This window comes from Cnephaeus nilssonii (genome assembly GCF_951640355.1).
Source record: "Cnephaeus nilssonii genome assembly, chromosome: 2".
NCBI lineage: Eukaryota > Metazoa > Chordata > Mammalia > Chiroptera > Vespertilionidae > Cnephaeus > Cnephaeus nilssonii.
In genome coordinates, this window is record NC_137073.1 from 114962997 (window position 1) to 114989532 (window position 26536).

Consider the following 26536-nt stretch of genomic DNA (forward strand, 5'->3'; position numbering starts at 1 on the left):
TTTGGTCAGAGTTAGAAGTATTACTTGTTCATCGTGGAAAGTGTTTTTACTTTAGAAGTGTATTTCTTTAAGCCTGTCCTTCATATGAGTAACATAGAGGACTTTGTTAAAGGAAAAGTGCCTTACCCTGCTATTGACATAAGTTATGTTAGTTAAACTCATTTGATTAACACTCATACTGTTGTTGCAAAGCAAAAACAGATTTGTTCATTAAATTAAAAAATTCAAACAGCATCAATCTCTATAAAAATAATGTTAACAGGCTATTTAGTTGAATAGTGTTCACAATGCCCTGGCCTGGCTCCCTTGGGGTGCGTCGTCCCAGGCACCATAAGGTTGTGGCTTCAGTTCTGGTCAGGGCAGATACCTAGGTTGCAGGTTCCATCCCCTGCTGGGGCTCATGTGGGTCCCAACCAATGTCAGTGTTTCTCTCTCACATCAATGTTTCTTTCTCTCTTCCTTCCTCTCTCTCTAAAAAAATCAATAAAAACATATCCTCGGGTGAGGATTAAAAAATGTGCTCACAACAGTAATTCGTTTTACTTGCCGTGGTACAGATTCTCTGAGTTTAATATTTGTATAGCATGTCTTATGTGACTCAGTTTCCTCCCCAGGTGAGTCCGAAGACTTAGTTCAGTTACTGTTTTACCCTTCACTTGGCTGTGTGCTTTTGTTCACATATAAAGTTGTTTCTTTTCACCCTGGTCAGTTTGGCTCAGTGGCTAGAGCATTGGCCCGTGGACGGGAGCGTCCTGGTTTGATTCCAGTCAAGGACTGGTACCTCAGTTGCAGGCTTTATCCCTGGCCCCATGTGCCGGAGGCAACCAATCGATGTATCCCTTTTACATTGATGTTTCTCTCTGTCTCTCCCCCTCCCTTCCACTCTCTAAAAATCAATGTAAAAATGTCCTCAGGGTGAGGATTAACAGCAAAAAAAAAGAATAAAGTTGTTTCTTTTCTAGTCAAGGTAATGAGGAACTCCATTAAAACTGGCATCAGTGTGATGGTGAAGGCAGGGGGGTCCCTGATGTCATGGGTAGTGCCCACTTACAAGCCTCTTATTCTGACAACTCAGTGTAGACTCAGTACTAGAGATTTTCGTTGGGGAGGTAAACCTTTTGAAGAGTCTGGCTAGCAGTACTATACTATTCTCTCCAGTAGTACAGTGCAGTGTTAAGCAAATTGGCTTTGGAATGAGATGGATCTGGGCCCTAACATTAGGCCTTGTCCGTATTGGTCATTTAGACTTTGGAAGATTGTACTTAATCTCTCAGAGTGAATTTTGTCATGTGTTAGATGAGGATGATCACAATAATCCTCATGAGAAAAGCATTATTAATGATTGTCTACTATGTAAAGATGTAATAGGTGTTTAAAACCAGGAAGATTCTAGTAAATTTATTAAGAGGCCAAAAAGAAAAAAAAATTTAAGTGATATGTCAAAGAATAAATTAATAAGTGATTGAAACAAAATTTTATATGGCACCTATGTAGAGAGTATAATGAAAGAAAGAATGAGAAATTAAGCATATGGCCAATTTGCTTTGTATTACATGTAACTATATATTCCTCACCTAAATTTCCCCATTTAGTTTTTTAGAGAGTGGAAGGGAGGGGGAGAGAGAGCAGGGGTAGAGGAGAGAAAGAAACACCGACTGGTTGCTTCCCACACACACGCCTCAACTGGGGCCGTGCTTGGCGCCTGCAACTGAGGTACATGCCCTTGACCCTTCAGTCTGAAGGCCAGCGCCCTAACCATCGAGCCACACCAGCTAGAGCGATGCGGCAGTATTTTATTTCTCATCTTTCTTCCAAAGAATTGAGTCACTTCTACCATTTACTTTGTATGGAAGGAATAAAAGTAATTATTATATTCACAGATATTGGGAGCATGACCAACAGGATAATAAAAGGATATTGGAAATTAGTTATTGGTAGATTCCAGTTGTTTCTGAGGATGACGGGGCACTAACAATATGAAAATTCAGAGTCATGTTTGCCTTCGGCTGCCTTGAACTTCAATTGAACGAGAGCACCTGCTAATGAGCCTGGTGATTGACGAGTCCTTCTCTAAGGTCACTCACTTTCTGACTCTTATGTCAGGGTCAGGGCCTGTCACCAGCACAGACCCTTTCTCTTTGAAAGAATAATCGAGAGCACGAACCGTGCTATTACATCACGTGGGTATGACGCTGAGACGCACAGGCACCGGCAGCAGGGGGCGATCACACGGGAGGGGTGCGGGTTCTGGGGGTAAACGGGTCAGATACATGGTGACTGACGATGGTTTGACTTTGGGTGGTGGGCACACAAGGCGGTGTGCAGACCATGTGTCCTAAAGAAGTGCCCCTGAAGCCTGTGGGTCCTGTTAACCAGTGTCCCCCAGTAAGTTAGGTAAAAGAATAAACAATTTGGGTAGATTCCATACAGTTTACCAACTGGCACAGTAAATGGAAAAAGTGTAGGAGACATTGGATATGGTTTGACTCCAGTAGCTTCAACACTTCTTCATTTGGAAGGAGGGTTGGAAGCCTCGGAGGATTGCGGGAGTCTCTCCCTGTCCCTGGGAGTCCTGTTGTGTTCCGTTTCTGAGATGACCCCGTAGGAAGTTGGGTTTGGTTGGTTGAGGTGGAGCATCGTCATAAAACATCTGTGCAGCTCACTGCACCACAGGATCGTCTCTCTCAATATGCAGCACTCGCTAACTTTAATTTAGACTTTCTCGGATTTCTTTCTTCGAGTTAATTATTTTATTCTGAACTCTTTAATTATGAAACTAATGTTTTCAGAAATTTTCATTGCAATAATTGGGAACACGCTCACAGGTAACACCTGTGTGATTATACAGACATCGATCAAACTCTAGGAGTAGTTTTTCATGTTTTAGTAACTGCTGTGGTCTTGAGAAAAGCTTTTAGTTAGCAAGTGCTATTCCTAGTACTACCTTCAGAAGTAGGATTGAGTCGGTTACCCTGCACCTCATAAATGCCGTCAGTGTAGTGGTCAATAAATATTTGAATGAATTGATTGGTATGTCAAAATAGGACTCTCTCTTTCATCAGTCATAACCCAAGTAGAAATAAGTGAGAATGAAAAGGAATTAGGAAAATTCTCTTTTCAAAATGGAAAATACACTTTATATTTCGAGTCTTAAGGGCCATTAGGATGAGAATTGCGATTAAAATAAAATATATTAGGAGCTAATCTTGCTTTGGTCATAGTTAACATCTCCAGGCTACTGTCTAGCTGAGTTTATTATCTGTATTACTTGACATTGCTCAGTTCTTCCTGTGATGTGTTCAGTTATGTCTTAGCTGTATTTCTTAAGCAGGAGTATAGCTTATACTTACTTAGCTTACGTCACCCAGGAAGCAGCTGTTACGTTTTAAATACAGTCAAGGCTTAGAGTATGCTATTCTCTTGGTGGTTTAATTTTATGTTAACATTTAAACTGTAACTCCTGCTCGTGCTTTGTCTATGCAGAGTACCCTCCGAACCCCACAACTAGAGCTCCCAGGATGCTGGTCATTAAGAAAGGCAATGCCAAGGACTTGCAGCTGTCGGGGTTCCCCGCTGGAGGGAACTCCCCGTCACAGCCAGTGAAGAACGGGACTGGCCCCAGTGTTTATAAAGGCTTGGTCCCTAAGCCTGCTGCCCCGCCCACAAAAGTAAGTTCCACATGGTGAACGTTACAAGGTTTAAGTTGACATCGGTTGAATTATTTTGGGAAAATAGTGTTAGGAAATTTACACTGAATTGTTGGATTGTTTTGTTGGGAACTGACTTGTGTGTCATTAATTTTAATTATTCTTTAAATGGCATGTGTTTGTCGTGTGTGTGTTTTCTTGTTTTAGTAGTAAATGAAATGTGTAATACTTGTTTTGCTAGATGCATCTATTGATATATTTGCTTAATAATATGTAATGCTGTTTTCTTGGTGTACTGTTTTAGGTTTTTGAAACTCCCACTAGTGTTTTCTTGACAATAGGTAAAAAATACCATTTTAGGTTTATAAAACTGAAAAAAATTGCAGTGTAGTCAGATGTTTTTATTTGAATACCACGCTTTGATTTTATTTGTAGAAAAAGATGCAAGAGAATCATGTGGTAATGATTATGATCTAATACAAAAATATTTGCTTTATGAGCCCCATGTCGTCCCCTCTATTTTATATTGTTCGCCTTTTCTCTCTCCTGTGTAATCTATGTTTTTATAGATGTTAATGTGTGTGTGCTTTTCTTTAGCCTACACAATGGAAAAGCCAAACTAAAGAGAATAAAGCTGGGACTTCTTTCTCTCATGAGTCTACATATGGTGTTGGCAACTTCAATGCTTTTAAGTCAACAGCCAAGAGTTTTAGTCCATCAACAACGACAGTGAAAGAGGTGCGGCCTTTACAATTGTTTCTGAGGAATGGGACGTTGTAATCACGAGTTTCATTACAGCAGTACCCACAAGTTCTTTCACAGAACTTTATTGAGATAGTTCTCCTACTTGCTGACACTTCTGAACATTAAGTAGGAATGAGTTTTAATGGAGATTTCCAAATACCCCCAAATGTAGACAAAACAATACCCATATACCCACCGACCAGAAAGACTATAATTAAGAATTAGGAAAATGACAATTTAGACATTTTTGATAAAGTTATGCATATGATATCTGAACCTCAACTGAAATGGAGGATTTGTAGGATACCATCTTCTTCTGGGGCTGAGGAAGCTTTGTTAGTGTTAACACTTAGGGGACAGAGGGAGGGAGATGAGGGGAAATGCACATTCTTGCACGGGGTGAGATGCCTGCTAAGGTAAGTATTTCTGTGTCGTTTGACCAGGTTCTGAAACTTCAATATCAGGGAGTTTTCTGACTAGTTTAGGGTCAAAATCACTTGTGACTGTAATTGTATTTGAAATGGCTCTGGGCACTGTGTGGGAACACGTCTCATGTACTAGTTCTCCATCGTAGAATTCCAGAGCTTTGGTGGAAGGACCAGCGTTGTCAGCTGGTTGGTTAGCTGTGGCGTAGCTTCATTACAGTCGTACAGACGTTTTGCCAACAGTTAAGCATTATTGTTTATTTCCACGGTTAAAAACCTGATCCAGAGTTCTAACACTGTTTCCTACTGTATCCCACTGTCAAAACGAAATACTGAAAACAAAGGGATGTCAGTACATGATTCTTTTCCCCTTCCCTCCTGCTCGTCCAAATGTCCCCTGGTGAAATCCTACCTGATAAAGCCCTATGTGTGCCTGCATGTAAATACATGTAAATAGATCTTATGGGAGCTGTTATTGGACCTTGAAGCTTAGAACTCTGGGGAAGACAGCATACAACTCTGCTTTTCTGTGTGTTATAGAAATGCTTAAACATTTCAGGGTTTTTAGAAATTCTATAAAATAGTATTTAAACTCCTAACTTCGAGTCATAGTTCTTTTTTAAAATATATTTCTTTATTGATTTCAGAGAGGAAGGGAGAGGGAGAGAGAGAGATAGAAATATCAATGATGAGAGAGAATCATTGATTGGCTGCCTCCTGCACGCCCCCTACTGGGGATCGAGCCGACAATGCAGGCATGTGCCCTTGGCCGGAATCGAACCTGGGACCCTTTAGTCCGCAGGCTGAAGCTCTATCCACTGAGCCAAACCGGCCAGGGCAATAGTTAGTTCTTTGTGTTATCAGACCTTAATTGTTTCTGGGATAAGAAAGTTCTTTTTTTTTTCTTTTTTGAGAAAATTCTTTTGTTTACTCATCTAATGGGGTAGATAAAACATTGGGATAGAGGAAGCTCTTTGACATAGACCTTAACATCAGTTTTGTATTGTGGATGAAGGTGAAAGAGGAAGTTGTGGTGGTTTGAACGTTACAGTGACATTAGTTCTCTGTTTACATATTTATCAATATTTCTGAATTTTTTTCTTAGAGTAATCGCTCCAATTCCTCTTCACCTGTTGACAAACTTAGTCAGCAGCCTCGTCTCACCAAGCTGACCCGAATGCGCACTGACAAGAAGAGCGAGTTTCTGAAAGCGCTGAAACGGGACCGCGTGGAGGAGGAGCATGAGGAGGAGAGTCACGCTGGCTCCGAGAAGGTGACTCTTGGGTTGGATAATGGGTCGTTGAAGTGTTTGGGCCAGTACCAGTTAGGACCCTTGCATCAACTTCAATGACTTTTTACCTAAAGTACAGTTCTCTCATTCTGTACTTCCTGTGCAAAAAAAAAATTGAAAAAATTCCTGTTCAAATATGTTTTTTGTTCTCCCCACGTTGCCTACCTTCATCCTTTGGATTTTTGCCTTTGTTGAAAAATGTGAATATTATAGTTAATAATCTGTGTGTGTGTTTAAATATACATATTTTTCAATTGATATAAGGGAGAGGGAGGGAGATAGAAAAATCAGTGATAAGAGAATCATCATTGGCTGCCTCTGGCCTGCCCCCTACTGGGGATTGAGCTGCAACCAGGGCATGTGCTCTGACCAGGAATCGAACCAGTGACCTCTTGGTTTCTGGGTTGATGCTCAACCACTGAGCCTTACTGGCCAGGCCATCAGATTTTATCTTATGAGAATGTCTTCTAAATTTAACTAGAGGCCCGGTGCATGAAAATTCATGCACTGAAGGGGAGGTCCCTCAGCCCAGCCTGCCCCATCTCACAGTCCAGGAGCCCTCAGGGGCGGGAGGTGACCTGGCGATCAGGGACAGGCGACACCCCATCACACCTTTGCTGCTGCCACTGCCGGCAGCACAAGCCTCAGCCGCCCTGGTTACCTGAGGCTTGGGCGGCCCTGGGCAGCTGGGCAGCCGCTATCTGAGGCTTGCCTGCACCTTGGGCCCGCCCTGGGCGGCTGAGGGTGCTGAGGGGACTGGGCACTGCCATCTTGTGGCTGTGGGTGCCGCCATCTTTGAGGGTGTGACAGTCAATTAGCATATTTCCTCCTTATTGGCTGTGGGTGTCATCATCTTCGAGGGCGGGGCAGCCAGCATATTCCCTCATTGGCTGTGTGTGCGGCCATCTTTGAGGATGTGGCAGTCAATTAGCACATTCCCTCCTTATTGGCTGTGGGTGCTGCCATCTTTGTGACAGCGTGAGGGTCAATTAGCATATCCCCTCTTTATTAGATAGGATGATTAGAAGTATTACATTTATATTATCAATGTAAGAACTAGGATCTATTAGAGTTTTTAACAACAGTATTTTCTAACTATTCTTGAACTCCCTAAAAATCAGGATGAAGACTCATTTAATTTGCATAACAGCAATAGTACTCACCAAGACAGAGATATAAACCGGAACTTTGATGAAAATGAAATTCCACAGGAGAACGGCAACGCCTCGGTCATTTCTCAGCAGGTCATTCGGTCCTCAGCCTTCCCACAGACGGATGTTCTTTCAAGCTCCCTTGAGGCAGAACACAGGTTAATGTTTATTTTTACTTCTCTGTATTTTTATATTCAGGGTTGTGATATTATAGAAATGCTGTGATTCATTTTTAGCAGTTTTATTGAGATGTAATTTATATGCCGTACATTGCACACATTTTGAAAGTACAGTTCACTGACTTTTTTAGTAAATTCAGAGTTGTCGTCACAGCCTAGGTTTAGGCACTTTCCACGCACCCAGAAGAACCCCAAGCTCGTCTGCCGTGGTTACTCCTCCGCTTCTCTGCCGTAGGCAGCCCGGTCTACTTCCTGTATCTGTACATCTGCCTTTTCTGTTATTGTATATAAGCGGAATCTTAAGCATTTGTCCTTTATGTCTGGCTTCTTAGCATGTTTTCTAGGTCCATAGACCCAATTGCACGTGTCACTTCTGTGCTCCTTTTCTTGCCTCCGGTGCACTCTACGGCTCTGCTGTTCATGGGCTGACGGGATTGGGCTGTTGGTACCTTGTGCATTTTGTGAATCGTGCTGTGAGCATCCCTGTCACAGTTCTGTATGTCTGTACGGGCATGCTTTTATTTCTTTTGGGTAGACGCCTAGGCGTGGAATCGCTGGGACTGTGCTTGCATTTTGAGAAACTGCCAAACTCTTTCCACTCGTTCGAGTGCAACCTGACATTCTCATCAGCATTGTGCGAAGAGGCCAGTTTCCCCAGGGTCTCAGGGACACTTGAGACCGTCCATCTTTTTTGTCACAGCCATTCTGATGGACATGGAACGATAATCGTATGTGTGTGTGCACGCGCGCGTACACACCTATATTTCAGAGAGGAAGAGGGGAGGGAAAGAGAAACATCATTGATGGGCTGCCTCCTGCATGCCCCCTACTGGGGATCGAGCCCACAACCCAGGCATGTGCCCTTGACAGGAATTGAACCCAGGACCCTTCAGTTCACAGGCCAGTGCTCCGTCCACTGAGCCACACCGGCCAGGGCTCTTGTGTTTTTTAATGTGCACTTGCATAATGACCAACAGTGTTGAGCATTTTGTATGTGTACTTATTAGCCATTTGTATATCTTCATGGGAGAAATATTTGTTAAACTTCCTTATCCGTTGTTAAATTGCATTATTTGTCTTATTGGGTTTAAGAGTTATTTATATATTTTGGATATAAGTTTCTTACATATACTAGTATAACTAGAGGCCTGATGCATGAAATTCATGCAAGAGTAGGCCTTCCTTCCCCCGGCTGCCGGCTCCGGCTTCCCTCCGGGACCCGGGACTCGGACTTCCCTCACAGCCCCAGCTTCATCTGGAAGGACGTCAGGTTATTAAATTGGTACAGAAACACACACCACCATGAAGGGAGGAATTACGGCACCAAACTCTCCGCCTCTGTTGCACTTAGGATTGATCAGATTCCTGTTCACTCTACAGCTTCCCTTTTAAAGGCTTTGTTCCAGACGTGTGTGTACTTTTTCTTTTTTTTAATAAATCTTTATTGTTCAATTTATTACAATTGTTTCTCCTTTTTTCCCCCCATATCTCCCCATCACCCGGTTCCCTCCCCCCCGCTGTCCTCATCCATAGGTGTATGATGTTTGTCCAGTCTCTTCCCATACCCCCCACACAGACACCCCTTTCCCCCTGAGAATTATCAATCCACTCCCATTCTATGCCTCTGATTCTATTATGTTCACCAGTTTATTCTGTTCCTCAGATTTTTAATTCACTTGATTTTTAGAATCACTTGTTGATAGATATGTATTTGTTGTTCATAATTTTTATCTTTACTTTTTTCTTCTTTTTCCTCTTTTTAAAGAATACCTTTCAGCATTTCATATAATACTGGTTTGGTGGTGATGAACTCCTTTAGCTTTTTCTTATCTGTGAAGCTCTTTATCTGCCCTTCAATTCTGAATGGTAACTTTGCTGGGTAGAGTAGTCTTGGTTGTAGGTTCTTGCTATTCATCACTTGGAATATTTCTTGCCATTCCCGTCTGGCCTGCATAGTTTCTGTTGAGAAATCAGCTGACAGTCGTATGGGTGCTCCCTTGTAGGTAACTAACTGTTTTTCTCTTGCTGCTTGTAAGATTCTCTCTTTGTCTTTTGCCCTTGGCATTTTAATTATGATGTGTCTTGGTGTGGTCCTCTTTGGATTCCTCTTGTTTGGGGTTCTGTGTGCTTCCTGAACTCGTAAGTCTATTTCTTTCACCAGGTGGGGAAAGTTTTCTGTCATTATTTCTTCAAATAGGTTTTCAGTATCTTGCTCTCTCTCTGGCACCCCAAAAATTCGGATATTGGTACGCTTAAAGCCATCCCGGAGGCTCATTATGCTATCCTCACACTTTTGGATTCTTTCTTTCCGCCTCTCTGGTTGGGTGTTTTTTTCTTCCTCATATTCCAGATCTTTGGTTTGACTCTTCGGGTGCGGTGGTCTACTCTGGATATTCTTTATTTCAGAAATTATGCATAATTTCTGACTGGTCCTTTTCCATTTTTTTGGTATTCTCATTTAGGTCCTTGAAGGTCTCTTCAAGTTTCTCAGCGGTTTTTAGAAGATTCTTGAGTAACCTTAATAAATATGGTTCTGAACACTGTGTCGTCCATTAGTTTGCTTTCATCTATCTCTCCTTCTTGTGACATACTTCGATGTCTCCACATTTTGGCTGCCTCCCTGTGTTGATGGAGTGGCTTTGTGTGGTCGGTGACCTATAGGGTCCGGTAGCTTCCCCAATCACCCTAGGTGGTCGCTCTTAGTACTCCCCTTTGTGGGCTGAGTGGAAAGTCTTGGTGTAGTTAAAAGCCTTGATTGCTGTTGGTACACTGGAAGGAATTGACCTCCAGGCCAATTGGTTGTGAGGGCCTGCTGTGTCGTCACTTTCACTCTCCGACCAATGGCCGAGAGTCCCGTAGGCGTCTGGGTCCCCCGCGTGTCCCCAGAAACGAGTTCAGAGTGGTTGGGATTGTTGGTATCACTGGCGGGAATTGATCTCCAAGCCAGTTGGCTGTGAGGATCAGCAGTATCTCCGCTGGGAGAGCTTCTGTGCTCAGCTTGGATGGGGCGGAGTCTCAGGGTGGCGCAGACAAGCTTTGGTTTCCCGTCTGCTCCGCCCTAAGAGGGGCGGTTTCTCCGTGCCCGAATTAATGGCTGTGCGCCTCTGAGAGAAGGCAGCTTTCGAGCCTCTCCCGCTGCCTAACAGACCAGTTTCTCCCCAGCTGGGGCTGGATTTCAGTGCAGACCGGTGGTTTTGTTTTTCTCCCGAACGAGAAATCCAGTCACTGGGAGGGCTGTGCTCAGCTTGGATGGGGCGGAGTCTCAGAATGGCGCAGACGAACTTGGTTTCCGTCCGCGCCGCCCTAAGAGGGCCAGTTTCTCCGTGCCCTAATCAATGGCTGCGCGCCTCTGAGAGAAGGCAGCTTTCGAGCCTCGCCCGCTGCCAAACAGACCAGTTTCTCCCCGACCGCAGCTGGATTTCAGTGCAGTCGGGCGGTTTTGTTTTTATCCCAAACGAGAAAGCTAGCCATGCATCTGCTGCCCTCCCTCTCCGCGCACTGCGAGCAAGCCTGCCGCGTATTCAGCCGCCCGCCCTTTCTGCGCTCACGGATCTCCGCACCTCCACAGCTCCTGAGGCTCAGCGTCCCCCTCTCTATTTTTCTGTAGTTGTAGGTTTTCCACTCTGCCAGCTTTCCAGTGGTTCTGGACGGTGTGCACTCTGTTTTCCAGTTGTAGTTTCAAAATTGTTGTGGTAGGCAACAGTTAGGTGTTTACCTTATGCCGCCATCTTGGTTTCTCCGTGTGTGTACTTTTTCAACACGAGATAGAATTCTTAAGTGTATTGGTCCGATTTCTTTTTAATGACTGAAGAATTATAACTACTAAAGCAATGAAAAGATAATTTATGCACTTACATTTTCTATTTATGTAACTATAATTGCTTTGTATAAACTGAATTGTTTTTCCACTGAAAATCCTCAGATCCCCTGGGGCCAGGCTCAGTGTGAGGTGATAGCGTTAAAGCCCAATCGACTTGACCCTTTTTGGTTTATTGCCAGTGCGCCTGGAACTTACTGAATTCCAGGGCAGGAGGGAACTGGGCTGTACTACGGCAGGACAACTTTTTAAAAATTTACTTTTTACTTTCACCTTAACCCAAGCTCCACGAGGATAGACACTTGGTCCATTTCGCTCAGTACTGTGCTCAGCACCCGGCACTCCCTGTGTGCTCGGCTTCGCTCCACGAAGGAGCAGCAGCAGTGCCAGGGCCTCTGCCCGCGCCGATGCTGCTGAGGGTGAGGCGCCGACACTGCTGAGGGTGCTGGTTCCCATGTGGGAGACGGGTGTTTGGAGTGAGTGCCTACCTCGCTTGTTCTGGGGGCCGTGGATGGAATAGCTTGACAAGCTCTAAGTCCTTCATGGAATTAGAGATGACCTTGTTAAGATAGATTTCTAATTGTGGGGGAACACAAGGTTATTACTAGTTTTGTTTGTTCGTTCCTTCTTTCAAGATCATTTGTTTTGAAAGCTATTCCAGAAATAGTTATCAATTACAGTCTGGGAATAAGGGCACAGAGGAGAAAATGGACAGTTAGGAACCTGGACTTCTGTGACATGGAAATAATTTGTTCCATCTGCATTGTTCAGGTTTTAACAGTGAAACCAGTGAAAGTGAAAATCTAGCAAAAGCAGTTAGAGTAGTCTGATCTATAGACTCCGGACTGGGTGGCATTGGGATGGAGGAGAGGTTAGAGGTGAAGACAGTGCATTGGAAGGAAATGTTAAGTGGTGAAAAGGAATGAGAGAAATAGTAATTAGTTAATTATGACTGTGACCTTTTGGTCCAGAGGCGGTATATACTAACTGGAGAGGCAAAACACCAGATCTCTGTTTCCTTCTCTGCTATCAAGTAGGCAAGATGTTTTACTTATGTAATCTTAAGTCTTTATCTGTAAAACCCAGGTCTAGTGTTCATTTTTATTTAGAATCTGACACCGATATCCTATGAGGTGGTTTAAAAAGGCATAAAAGTCTACAACATAGCTAATTTGTTGCAGGCTCCAGTTGAGAGATGATAGGTGTAATTAGGAGTAACAGATACTTAAGACATAGAATTAATTTTTAAAAAGTACAGTCAGATCTGCGTAAAACATGTCTATCTGGAAAAGAAGCGCTGAAGTCCCTGAGCCAGGTGCGCGGCTCTGGCGGGGTGTTTCGCGTTTGCCAGTTAGAGAGATGGTGGGGTCACGCTGGTCTTTTCTTGCCCGATGTGCCTAAGATGAAGGCCTTCTCTTTAGAAACTGGAAGGAAAGGAGAATAATAACCACAGTAGTCGTGCTTAGATCCTGGTGGAAGCTTGTAAGACAGCCCTCTCTGTTGTTACAGAGCAGCACGCCCGTCACATTGCTTAGGTGCTGAGGAGGGTGACGGGCATGCACAAGAGATGGTATCAGCGGGCAGATAAGTAAGTTATAAAGTGCACATGAGGGCAAGATGCCCCGTCTTTTCTTTTTAAAGTAGGAAACCTGGTGATGAGCTAGAATAGAATGAACTGTGATGGTGGTGGTAGAGCAAATGGGTAAGAAATTGGTTTAATTTTGGTTCACGAACTTAGCAAATTTGAAGTTTCTAGACTGGAGTGCCTTTTGCAAGTTTCCAGCCTAGAGAACCTTGGACACCAGGAATTAAGCAGTTCATTCTGGTCTTATTATCTAAGATGTCTTATTGGGCTTAATCTCATCTGTTTATTCACTTTCAGAAAGACATCCAAAGCATAAGCTCAAGTCCTTTTTTAATGCGCTAGTATTTTGAGGACTTTGTAGAATGGTTCATGTTTTCTCCATGACATAAATGGGTACAGCTTTGAATTTATTAATTCCCCCCTTTTTTTTCAGATTGTTAAAGGAGATGGGCTGGCAAGAAGACAGTGAAAACGATGAAACGTGTGCTCCCTTAACTGAGGATGAAATGAGAGAATTCCAAGTTATTAGTGAACAGGTAGGAAGACCCGAATCAGACAACAGTTCACTTCCGATTGCCTTTTCTTAATCAAAACAATGGATTTAAAAAAAAACATTTTTTGGGGGCTTGGGGGGTGTTACACAGTTTTCTCCAGGAATTTATTGGATATCACATTATAGGTCATCATCAATATAAATATATCCATGTCTTTGTCATCAGATCAGAAGAACAGAGAGATTACATTCCATTGCTCTCCAACCCAGTGGGCACAAAATTTTTATCAGTTAATTATTTTGTTATCAATAGGGTTGTATCTGCCCATCCTAGTCATCGCAAGATTTTACAACCAATTACCTTGGTCAGGCAATATGATACAATCCTTGAAACTACTACCGTATGGTATTGGCGCCTGGTGAATTTCTCCTAATGCCTTTCTTTACATTCAAAGCAAAGCCTTCCCACAGATGGATGCACAAAGTGGTAAATGCAGTCAGTGAGCTACTACTCCCCAAACAGCAATAGGCCTGGGCGTGTAGGCTGCACCATCCAGGCGTGTGGAGTGCCCGCTGATGTTTACACAGCAGTGACGGCACCTAATGGTGCCTTCTTGAGAACATCCCGCCATTGACGCGTGCCTGAATATAGTGGTATAGCACCCCCGCCCCCCCCAAGTCTCTCCTCATCCCCCCGTCTTCAGTTCTCTCCCTCTGGAAGAGGGTCCTATAAACAGTTCCAGATTGTGCCTTACTACATAGCTGACGTGGCCGGTAAAGGTGTGCTTAGAGATTTTGATGGAAATTCCCAGTGTCAAACGTTTTTATGAAAGAAAGGTAAAAGACTGAAGTTAGTACATTGTTACTGTTGTTCGTTATTACTGTTTTTGTTGTTACTAATTTAACTTTGTATCTTTAAATAGTTTCTGATTTGGGACAGCCCCTTCCCAGGCCCCACAGGTGATCTAATGAGCTCCAATTTCTCATTTTCAGAAATAGAAACCAAATGTTTCTAGTTTCTTAATCTCTGGCTAAGCAAAGGGCGGGCTCTGTTTTACTTCGTTGTTCTTGTACGCTTCCTTTCTGTGTCCCTCCCTTGGAACACCACCTACTCGAGTCGTTCGTACTCTTCTTACTCCGCCACGTGTGAGCGAGGCGGACGGGCCTGCGCGTACCCCAGGTGGTCAGAGCCGAGGGGCTGCTGGCTCCACGCGGGCAGCATCGCGGCGTGTGGTCCCCTCTCCTCGGTGGTGTGGATTCATTCCTAGGAGATCTTTTGTTAGGTCAGTTGGATCAGTCACTTAGCTGTATTCAACTAGTTTTCCAGAAACGATGTCGTAATCTGTGGACTTCACAGTTTTAACTTACTGTATTCATGGTTACATTTAATTATTACTCTGTTCTTTTTTAAAAATATATTTTTATTGATTTCAGAGAGGAAGGGAGAGGGAGAGAGAGAGAGAGAAACATCAGTGATGAGAGAGAATCATGGATCGGCTACCTCCTGCAGGCCCCCCACTGGGGATTGAGCCTGCAACCCGGGTATGTGCCCTTGACCGAAATCGAACCCGGGACCTTTCGGTCTGCCGGCTGATGCTCTGTCCACTGAGCCACACCAGCCAGGGCTATCACACAGTTCTTAACTTGATAGTAACTCTTGGAGCATAGTGTATTTAATTTTTTTGTTTTTGGCATTTTAGTTGCAGAAGAATGGTCTGAGGAAAAATGGTATTTTGAAAAATGGCCTGATCTGTGACTTCAAGTTTGGACCCTGGAAAAGCAGCACTTTCCACCCCACGATCGAGAACGACGACACGGAGACGAGCAGCAGCGACACGTCCGATGACGACGACGTGTGAGGCCCGGCCCCCGAGTTCCGTGTGGCCCGTCGTCCTCCTGCAGCCGGTGGAGTGTCAGTGAAGAACTATAATTTATGTAGTAAAACGCCCGTTAGAGGAGTTTTTGGGGGACTTCAGTATGAAGAAAACCAAGAATGTGGTGTTGGGCTGTGTGAACATTCTTTCTTTGTACATGGATGTTGTAGAAATGAGACTGTGGTGGACCAGCGTGGACTCATCACCGCAGCGTTTCTCTGACTAGCAATGTGACGATGTAACAGATGAGATGTTCTCATTTAATAATAAAAAATTGTGTAATGTTTTGCAAAGCTTCTGTCTTAAAATGTCCGGGTCTTAAGAGAAAAGGCAGCTTACACTGTTTGCTTGCAGAGCCTCTCTCCGTACAGTGGGAATCCTCACCCCACTTTGTGCCCCCCCCCCCCCCCCCCCCAAGACAATGTAGCATGTCGGCTAACCTGGAGCACGTGCACTCCGACATTAACTCCGAGCTCCTCTGTCCTACTAGGCACCTTCTGAAGCATACGTTGCTCTTAGCCATCTGTAGCTCCGTACCTACTACAGGAAAGACTCGCCACACTTCCTTCCCGATTTTAAGACGTGGTTTTCCAGAGCTTTATTTGGGGATGTTGTGAGACCAGGGTTTTCAGAGTTGATGGGAAGACTTGTTGTGGGAAAACTTATTTTGATAAATTATTACATGAGCAGAAAAGCTGATCACGCTGACTGGATCTGTCCCAACATGGAAATAAACTGGATTTTCAGAACCTGTCGTGCTCTGTGGTGTTACGGGGTTGGTCTCCACAGCGCTGCTCAGTCCCAGCGGCCACTTGGTCCAGGGCGCTGTCGTCTTCCGCGTTTAGGAAAAGAGGTTGGGAACAGCCTTTCGTTACCCGCGGCTTCACGCGTCCAATGACTGCACCCCTGTTTGCATCCCACATCGATTTTAGGTCATTTCTGTTCCTCTGCTGCTGGGAGGGGAGGTTTGTATTTTTATTTTTCTCTTGTGTGCCCACATTTCTGTGTCCGCCTCCCTCCCCACGCCCGTGCTTACGTATGTTCTCATCGTAAAGAGCACAGTCTACAGCAAAAACGTCCCCGGTTTCACGTCAGGTTGAGCTCATCCTCAGAGTTTCTCTTTTGAAATTGCGTTTTCAGAAGACTTCTGTGTTTTTGCTGTTTCCACCCCAATATCCTGCCTAGATAACCAGTCCATGCGTCTGTGACACCGATGTTCCCTTTCTACTCTCTCCCACATGTGTACTCCTGCCTAGACTCCTCAGTTTTTACCAGGAGCCAGGTTTATCTGTCCACGCCGAGTGGTGGTGAGGGTGTTAAAGCAACACAACACGGTTTCATCCCACAGAACCCGGGTGGGTGAGTTACAAAGTACTAGTCATTGAAGTTCTCTTTTCGGAATATATCACCGGCCACCGCCAGCCCAGCCCCTCGGGCAGTGCTGGCCACGCGGAGCCCCGTGGCTGCCGCGGCTCCTAGCCTCAGCCCCACCGCGTGTCCGCGCTCGGCTCGCACTTGGGTTAATGAAACCTACCAGATGCAAAAGGTATTTGCCAGCACAAAGGGGACCCGAGAGCCGTGGCTTCCGTTTAAAATGTCCCTGTCGTGCTTTCTACAAGCTTCCAGAGAAGATGTGGTGTTTTCCGTTCCTGGCGTCCTGCCTTCGCTGCAGGGTTCTTGGCCCTCGTCCCCTCTCAGCAGTTCACGGGGTGCTGGGCGGTGCCGGGCTGTGGTTGGGGTTCACAGGTGCGCGGCAGCACAGCGGCCTGGTCCTCCGCCTTGAAGGAGCTCGCTGGGCTCCGTCCCCGCGGGCGGGCGGGCGGGCGGGCGAGAGGGCAGGCTGTCGTAGAGCCACGCTCTGACTCGCCATCTCGGGAGCGGGCCGCGGCTGGACCGGGCTTGAAGGGAGGGTGCCCACAGCGCGGGAAGCAGCTAAGTTGTGCATCTCGCGTGAAATGCTGACCTCGGGCCACGGAGGCCTGAGGCACCATCTACTTCAAATTCGTTTTTTTGTGGCAAGTTTTTCTTAAATACAAACCACTTTATCGCAGCATAAATTGACACAAAATACACATTGAAGGCATGTCGTTTGGCAAGTGTTGACCTGTGAAACATCACGGCCGTCGGGTAGTGAACGTGTCTCACCCCAAAACGGTGTCTGGTGTCTCCCCCCACCCCCCTTACAATCCCTCCTCGCCCAGCGTTTTTTTGGGGGTATGGAATGTGTGTGCAAAACTTCCTGTAATGGGTTTAAAGTAGCATTTCAAAAAGTATTTTATGTTTTGTGTTAGTAGGATAAATATTTCCATAAACATTTCCCTTACAGTTGAAGCAAATACTGAAGTGTTAACAATGGTCAGGTTTGTGATGACATCAGACTTCAGGAACAGTCAGAGCTCGGGGTTGAAGGGCCTGGAACCTCACAACGTGGAGGACCTTGGGAGGTGTTTGTGGTGTTGGTCTCAGAACACGCGCTCGTCTGAACGTGTGAAGGGCCGAGGGCATGTCCTGAACCCCCTGTTCTGACCTCGGCTCCCCCCAACGTCGTGAAGTTGAACCTCACAGTCAGCTCCTCGATCTCCAGCCTCCTGCTCACAGGCTTCATAAGGCGCTTTACCGACATGCGCTGGCGGCAGGGTTTAGACACCCGGCTTAGAAAAGGCACACACGTGCTCCGGCTGGCGTGCCCAGGGCGAGAGGTGGGCTGCACGCGGAAGGGTCCCGGTTTGAGTCCGTCCAGGGCACAGGCCCTTGCTTCCGGCTCGATCCCAGTAGAGGGCGTGCAGGAGGCAGCGCGCGCTCTCCCCTCCCCGTGCCTCTCCCTGTCCCTGTGGCTCTCCTGCCGGGGCCGCAGGTGCTGATTGACGGAGGCCACGGAGGGAGGCCACGGAGGGAGGGCGCTGGCTCCGGTGCCTGTGCCACGGGAGCAAACCCAGCTCAGCCTGTAAGCGCCTCAAGCTCAGGAAAGCCAACGCCGAGGACGCCCGGCCGCAGGCTGCCCCCTGGGCCGGCCCGGCACCGTCTCCGTGTCCTGTCCCCGCTCCTGTCCACAGAGCCCGGCCACTCCTCCAGGGTCACTGGTCTGGTGGCCACGGGTAGGGGTCACCCGGCACTGTCAGGAGGGTCAGGGTGCAGATCCCCAGCAGCGTCTCCCTGGCTCTGGCCGGGTCAGAGGAAAGGCCCGGCTGGGACCTCACTCCTGCCGGGATTCCAGAGTTCAAGTGGGAGCTGCCGAAGCCAGGCTCTCGTTCTCGAGAGACAAGGGAGATGAGACGGGACTCAGGGAGAAACGGACCCGGAGCGGGGCTGGCAGGGAGGGTGGGCACCCCTCTCTCTCTCCCCCCCCCCCAGGAGAGGCCTCCTCGCCGCCTCTGCCAGGAGACCTGACTCTTTGAACCCGTTACCTTGCTCAGCGGCTCTCACCCTGACAGTGCAGTGGGGCCCAGGGCTGACTCTGCACCCCGCTCCCGGGAATCACGGTGCTAGCGGCCTCGCTCAGGGGGAGGATCACCGGGTGGAGGTGGGCCAGACCCTGCGGAGGGGCGTGGCGGTGCCTGGCTCCGGTCTGGGTCCTCCCGGCTCCCGCCTCCTGATGAGAGCCAGCTCTGCCCAGGCCCTTGTCCGTGTGTGACCAGAAGACGGGCCTGTCGCTGGGCTCAGCCTGACAGCCGGGCCGCGTTCTCTGGGCGATGGGGAAGGAAAGCAAACCCCAATAAGGGGTTCGTTCAGCTGTTTTCATAAAAGAGAATGGACACCAGGGGGCAGCAAAGCCCCGCCCAAGGGCCTGCAGACACTCCGTAGGCAAAGGGCTGTCTGCTCAGCAGGACCTGGGTCTCTCCGTGTCCCTGGGCCTGGGCCCCCGGGAAGCCGTGGGCAGACCACCCCCCGGGGCCGACCGAGCCCCCGGGTCTTCTCCCGACACAGGGACACACCTTCTTTGGAGGAGTAAGTGAGGAGGTGGATTCCTGCGTCTTTTTTCAGAGATCTGATTTTTATTTATTTTGTTTGTTGTTCACCCTCACCCGAGGGTTTTCTCCATTGATGTTGAGAGAGCGTGGAAGGGAGGGGCACGGAGAGAAACGTCGATGTGAGAGAGACACATCGATTGGTTGCCTCCTGCGTGTGCCCCGACCAGGGCTGCGGCACCTGCAACCGAGGTACATGCCCTTGACTGGAATCGAACCCGGGACCCTTCAGTCCGAGGGCCGACGCTCTATCCACTGAGCCACACGGGCCAGGGCGGATGCTGCATCCTGAGGCTGAGGGGCTGGAGGCCCCCTCCCAGGTCAGCTGAGGCCTCACAGGGGACAGGACCCGGAGGCGGGGCCAGGCCCGTGTCCTCTGCGACCCGGTAACGTCTCACTAGAACCTTCCGAGGCCGTCACACCGGCCAGCGGGCGCGTCTGTCCTCGTGCGAGCGGTGCGTCCTCGGGGGCTCCTGGGGGCCCGGAGGGGACGTGCTGTAGGAGGAGGGTCGCAGTGTTGCTCTCCCGTGACCCGTGTGACCTTGAGCGGTCACATGACCTCGACTTCCTCATTTGTGAAATAGGGGAGTTCCCTGGAAGTGCACCCCTGACTCTGGGTGGGCCCTGGCGTGTGTGTTTGCGGGGGGGCGGGGGGGGGGGTGCTGAGCTCCCCGGGGCTATAAAGCCGCAGCCCTAACCATGACCCCTGACCCAGGGCGGGCGGGCCGTCCTCGGGCCGGCGGGTGCCTGGCGGTTCCCTGTACCTGGTCTCGCTTTCACTTCCAGGAACCACAGCGACGGGGCCTCAGCCAGCACTCCCGTCACCCCGCGTCACCCCGAGTCCATCGGATCAACCCCAGCGAATCCGAGGCCCAGGTGCCTGGGGACCCCCTGCGGCCGCCGTTCCGTCCTGCAGCTGTGGCTGTGGTGAGCTGGGCTTTCCTAGGAAACGGGGAGTCCGGGAGGCGCTGGCTTCAGCGTGTCCTGCACCCCCCCCTCGCCTCCCTGGACAGGGCACCCCAGTCCCCACGGGGCCCCTGGGCGCCTGCCCGGCCTCGGAGACCCGGACCTTCCCGCTCCCGCCCTGCTCTCCCGGCGCCGTGTCCTGTGGTCCAGGCGGGCACAGCTGCACTCACTGCGGGGAGTGGGGTCAGGTGGGGGGTGGGGTGGGGGGCAGGCCCAGGTCCCCACCCCTCACTGTCCCTCCCCAGAAGGGGGCGTCGCTGACCTCATCCAGGGTCACTGTCTGCTAACGTCCCAGGGACCCACCGAAGGGGAAGGTTCTGGAACCACCAGAGACCGAGGAGGGGCGGCCCTGTGCTCCCCCCCCCCCCCCCCGTCTTCTCGGGACAGTCTTGGGGGGCAGGCGGCTTTCTCAGGCTACGAGCTCTGCCATGAACAGTGACTCCTGCTGAGTTCAGAGGGCAGGGCCTCCTCCCAGCATGGCCTGGTGGCCCCTCACCCCCTGAGCTGGGGGTCGGCCCCTCACCCCCTGAGCTGGGGGTCGGCCCCTCACCCCCTGAGCTGGGGGCGGGCAGGGCCAGCTCAGTAACTTCCGTCCATTGGACTGACCCTGGAGGAGGAACGTTCGCTCTGTGAAAAGTGACATCACAGACGTGCAGCCCGAGCCCCTGTCGGCCAGGAGTCGTGTGAGCCGGTGTCCGAGGGCGCCGTCTGCTTTCTTTATTTCTTTTTTTGATTAATCTGTTTTTATTGATTTCAGAGAGGAAGGGAGAGGGAGGGAGAGAGAGAAACATCAATGATGAGAGAGAATCACTGATGGGCTGCCTCCTGGGGATCGAGCCTGCAGCCTGGGCCTGCGCCCTGGACCGGGAATTGAACCCGGGACCCTCCAGTCCACAGGCAGTTGCTCTATCCACTGAGCCACACCAGCTGGGCTCTGTCAGCTCCCTGTGAAACCCGGAGCCTGCTTCCATCGCTGCCTGAGCCGACTCCTCACAGCAGCTCCCTGGGCCCGCACGAGGCCCGAGGGCCCCAGGGCCGTGCAGGGACGGGAGCTGAGCCTCGGCGGCGTCCCCTGCAGGCGGGACAGGTAAGGACAGCGCTGACCACCCCGGGCGGGGCCGAGAGGAGGACGGTGGGTGCACAGACCCCTGGGGAGGTGTTGCCGCCGCCCCTCAGGTGGGTGCTGGGTGCTGCGTCCCTGACCCTCCGCTCAGCGCCGGAGGCCGGTCGGGCGCTGGGCGCAGCGGGCGGGGTGGGCAGGGTGGCCCCTCGTGCCCGTCCCGCCGACACGGACACAGGCCTTGGCTGCGCCCCAGGACCCGGCAGGCGACCCCGCTTTCCTGCCTTCTCACCGTGGCTGCCGTTGGCTTGGACGCCAGCCCCACGGAGCGGCGTGTTTATCGCCCTTGTTTCTGGTCAGTTTCTCTTTCGAGTGAAAACACAGAAATGTCAGCTCACAGCGCAGCGGGGGATGTTTACATCTAAAATAAACTGTTTTGTCAAAACGGAAAACAGCGAGGCCTCGGCGACCCCCGTGCCCTTCCGCCCGGACCCCCCCACCTCCTCCCCCCGACCCCCCCATCCGGAGCACCGCCCCTCGCAGGACGGCGGCCCCTCTGACGTGTCCGGTCTGCACGGTCCTGGGGGACATGGAGGGAGGCTCCTGCTCACCCTCACCTCCTGGCGCCGACAGCAGCAGGACCCACGTGCAGAGCGGCCACCGCATTTGCACAGGTTCAAGCCTCGGACTAATGAGGGCAGAGCCCTCCCGGCACCATCATGGCCACAGGCTGTGGCTCCGAGCCTGTGGTCCCAGTGGCTGCGTGATGAGGGCTGCCAGCGAGCAGTGCAGGTGACGGAGCCGATGGAACGTTGGTAACATGCGACCCGCCCTCGCTTTGCCTCGTGGGACCTGGTTACGACAGAAAGACTCGCTGGCGGGCGGCTCGCTGTCTGCCCACCTGTGGCCGTGGCGTGTGCCCACCTGTGGCCGTGGCGTGTGCCCACCTGTGGCCGTGGCGTGTGCCCACCTGCAGAGAAACAGGCGCCAGAGAATAAGCCCTGAGCCAGTGCGCGGCTCCCCCCCGCGTGCCGGCCCACCTGCGCCAGGTGTGAGCAGCCAGGTGAGCGTCCCCGGCGGGCCGTTCCCAGGGTCCTGCCCCCCCCCCCCCCGCCAGGGCCTGGGGTCCCGTGCTGCTCCCCAGCTGCGCCCACTGCTCCTCCCCCAGGTCCTGACTGAGCAGGTGCCCAGCTCGGTCCCCGGTGACCCGGGAGGCCACCTGCCCGTGTGGCCAGGTCCCGTGAGCAGCGCCTCGCAGGGCCGGTCCCCAAAGACCCCCTCCAGCTTCTGCCGCGGCCCAGGGACGGGTCCAGCCCCGGTCCTGGGTCCGACTCTGGGACGGGGACCGACTGTTGACCCCTCGGCGTCTGCCTCAGGCGCGGCCCTGACACGACTCCCTCACACCGGCTGCCCCAGAACCTACCCCTGCGTCAGACGGCGTCCCTTCGGGCGACCAGGTAACTACCCCCCACCCCACCCCCGTTTGAAGCACTGCCATCCCCACCCCTGCTTCTGCGCCTCCTGCTGTTTCCTGACGAAGCTTCGGGTTCATGGATTGTCTACTCGGCCTTTTAAAGTAACCAGTTAATTTTTTCCATTTTAAATATATTTTTACTAGAGGCTCATGCACGGGTAGGGTCCCTAGCGCTGCCGGCTGCCGGCTGGGGCCTCCCTTCATTCCACGCCGCCCCCTGGTGGTCAGCACACGTCATAGCGAGCGGTCAAACTCCCGAGGGGACACTTTGCATATTAGGCTTTTATATATATAGACTTTCAAATATATTTTTCATTGTTGATAGTATTACGGATGTCTCCCCTTTACCCTCTCCCCCTCTTTCCCCCCCCCCCCCCCCGCCTCAGTCTTCACCACTACGTTGTTGGTCGTTCATTTTGTTCATTAGATTCCACGGATGCGTGAGATCACGTGATGCTTGTCTGTCTCTGGCTCATTTCTCTGAGCACACACTCCCCAGGTCCCTCCCCAAACGGTGCAGCTTTTTTTTTTTTTTAATTGATTTCAGAGAGGAAGGAAGAGGGAGGGAGAGAAACATCCATGATGAGAATCACGGATCGGTTGCCTCCTGCACGCCCCATGCTAGGGATCAAGCCTGCAACCCGGGCAGGTGCCCTGACCGGGAATCGAACCCGGGACCTCCTGGCTCATAGGTTGATGCTCAACCGCTGAGCCACAGCAGCCGGGCCAGGTGGTTACCTTTGATCACAGAGAGGAGAACGTGAACCGGAAGAGGAGGAGGGACCCGCCCTCCGAGCCGCAGCGGGTGTGGGCGAGCGTCCGGCGAGAGGCCTGGGTCCACGTCCGGCTGGTGGCGGAAGGGCTGCGGTCGGGCAGGCGGGACAGGCGGAGGTGGTCAGCCTCGGGCGGCGTCCTCCCTCCCGAAGGTGGTCCTGCCCAGCGAGCTGGTAAGTGACGGCGCATCACGGTGTCCACGGAGGGCTGTGCCGCTCGATGCCGTTCAGTTCCCGAGGGACGGGCGTTCTGCGCAGCCAGGGCCTCCAGCGCCGAGGCAGAGCGGAGATGCCACTCGGTGTTCGTCCTGCAGCTCCATCGGGGACGCAGGACTGGGGGGGCCGGGGGTACTGGTGGGGGCCAGGGGACACAGGACTGGGGTGGGGCAGATGGGGGCCGGGGTACGCAGGACTAGGGGGGGCAGATGGGGGCTGGGGGATGCAGGACTGGGGGGGAGGTGGGGGGACAGATGGGGCCAGGGGACGCAGGACCGGGGGGGGGGGGGGCGGGGGACGCAGGACTATGGGGGAGTGGGGGACACAGGTGGGGACTGGGGGGGACACAGGTGGGGCAAGCATGAGTGACGTGGCTGCACTTCACCTCGGGACAGAGCGTGAAAGGGGTCACTGCAAAGGAGAAGGTAGCCCCCCGACACCAGGGGCTGTGGAGGCAAGAAGGGGCCACGGAGCCCCACGTCGCCCGGTTGTGGGGGGCAGGCTGTGGGGGGCGGTTGAGGGACCGTCCAGCGAGCGGCTTATGGGAGATTGTGCCTGAGCTGCTCCTGAGGCCTGAAGCTGTGCCTGTGAAAGCAGGACGGGGTGGGGGGTCAGGGGTAGGGGATGGGGTGGGGGGTCAGGGGTGGGGGACGGGGTGGGGGGTCAGGGGTAGGGGACGGGGTGGGGGGTCAGGGGTGGGGGACGGGGTGGGGGGTGAGGGGTGGGGGATGGGGTGGGGGGTCAGGGGTGGGGGACGGGGTGGGGGGTCAGGGGTGGGGGACGGGGTGGGGGGTCAGGGGTAGGGGATGGGGGTGGGGGGTCATGGCCCAGCTGCTCAGGTGCAGACAGAGCTGGTGCTCGGGCTCCGTGGGGAGGAGGAGGGGGAGAGGGAGAGGGAGGGGGAGGGGGAGGGGGAGGGGGAAGGGGAGGGGGAGGGGGAGGGGGAAGGGGAGGGGGAGGAGGAGAGGGAGGAGGAGGGGGAGGGGAAGGGGAAGGGGGAGGGGGAGAATGTGGGGGAGGGGTCCACCCCCTCGCTGGCCTCTGCCCCAGCTGCCTTCACGCCGGTTCTCCCCAACCACCTGTGTCCCTCTCGCCCGGGAGTCCACGCCCCAGGAGCGGCGTGAAGCTGGGCCCGTGTTGCCCGCACCTTGAGCACGGGCGGGAGCTGTCAGCCCCAAACAGAAGCCGGGCCTCCGAGGAGGCTGCGTGGCCGGTGTGAGGAGGAGAATTGCGGGGTGCGGCTGCTTGTGGGGGGTCAGACCTGGGGTCCACTCCTTCCTCCAAGTTTCCCTAGAACTTCCTTCAGAAACGTGGTTCCCACAGGGACGGACCTGGCTTCAAACGGCCTTTTAAAGCGTCCAAGCTCGGCTCTGGGGGAAGCCGCCCACTGGGTGCTGGGACGCGGGGCTCAGCGGGTGAAGGGGGCTCAGCGGGTGAAGGGGGCTCAGCGGGTGAAGGGGGCTCAGCGGGTGAAGGGGGTGAAGGGGGTGGAGGGGGCTCAGCGGGTGAAGCGGGTGAAGGGGGTGGAGGGGGTGGAGGGCGGGCGCGGGGACCTCATGGGTGGCTGTGTGTCTCTGGGCGTCTTCCTAATGTCTTCCAAGCCCCTGTGTCCCCCTGTCCTGCGGCCGTCACACCCCCGGCGCCGAGGGGGTCACGTGCGGGAACAACGGTCCCTGGCAGCCCGGAGGCTCCCGGCTCAGACGCTGGAGCTGCCTCCACGGCGGGTGGTCACCGGCAGCCTTCAGGGGCTCCTGGCGCGGAGGGGGAGGCCAGGGAGGGCGCTGGTCCGACTGTCCATAGTGTGGACTGAGGCTGGAGGTCAGGGGTCACGCTGCGCCCATGTGTGTGTATGCGTGCGTGTGCGAGCGCACGCGTGTGTGTGCGTGTGTGCGCATGCGCGCGCGTGTGTGCATGTGTGTGCGTGTGTGTGCGTGTGTGTGTGCGTGTGTGTGTGTGTGTGTGTGTGGTCACCAGGGAACGTCGATCATCACACACAGGGCGGCTCCTCCCGGGAAGGCCTGGACGCCGTGTGCACAGAGGGCCACGTCCACAGCTCTTCTCCCCTAAACACTGGTTCTGGTTGTTTAAACACTCGGCCTCCAGCAGCCGCCCCCAGGGCCCGGCTTCGCCCGCGGAGGGCCGAGGATTCCGCCTGTAAACGGGACGCGCCCCTCCGGGCTGCTGGCCGGGACCTGTTGGGCGTCACCGCCGGCCGCGGCTCTTCGCTGGCCGAGGAGCTGGAGCAGGAGCGGAGGCCGTGGGCAGACGCTGTGGTCGGGTTTGCCAAACGCCAGGCGCAGGCGAGCGAGGGTTTTCCCCGACGATGTGGGTTCATGGACGGCAGATGCTCTCCCGGGAGGGGACCCGGACGCCCCAGGAGCAGTGGAGGCGCTGGAGGGCGATGTGGCCGAGGCCTCTGGCCGCCGGGGACCCACTGACCAGCGGGAGGAACCAGGAGGTGAGGTGTCACTTCGCTGCCACAGGTGAGGACACGCCATGGACCACACACCATGAGAGGCCACAGACACAGGGATGGGGCTCCCTGAGCCCTGCAGGGAGAGGTCTAGGGGTCCCCCTGCGGGGCACAGGGCTCAGCTGCTCCCAGAACCCAGTCAAAGCCCCAGAAGGAGGGGCAGGGAGGGTCCGTGTCCTGGGGCTGCTGCTCCCGTGACGACAGACTGGCCTCCAACAGGAACAGGGGCTCCCCCTTCTGGGCCAGAACCTGAAATCAGGGCGTCAGGGCCTTGTAGAGGGGGATCCCTTTTCCGCGTCCAGCACGGATAGAAGGCGATCCGGTTCCTGAGTAGGGGCGACGGGGGATTGAGAAAATGAAAGAGACAGACACAGATACAGTAGGGAAAGCTGGGGCCGGGTGG

At 52.2% G+C, this 26536-nt stretch overlaps 1 protein-coding gene across 2 annotated transcripts in view; it reads left to right on the forward strand.

The window, feature by feature from the left end:
• Positions 1–15955, forward strand: part of GPBP1 (GC-rich promoter binding protein 1) — a 54795-nt gene extending 38840 nt beyond the window's left edge. For both annotated transcript variants that reach the window (XM_079784735.1, XM_079784736.1), the window contains 6 exons: positions 3484–3668; positions 4245–4385; positions 5922–6089; positions 7229–7416; positions 13273–13375; positions 15033–15955. In XM_079784735.1, the coding sequence (XP_079640861.1) occupies positions 3484–3668; positions 4245–4385; positions 5922–6089; positions 7229–7416; positions 13273–13375; positions 15033–15191 (944 nt within the window). In that variant the 3' untranslated portion in view covers positions 15192–15955. The remainder of the gene's footprint in view (positions 1–3483; positions 3669–4244; positions 4386–5921; positions 6090–7228; positions 7417–13272; positions 13376–15032) is intronic.
• Positions 15956–26536: the final 10581 nt, after the last annotated feature.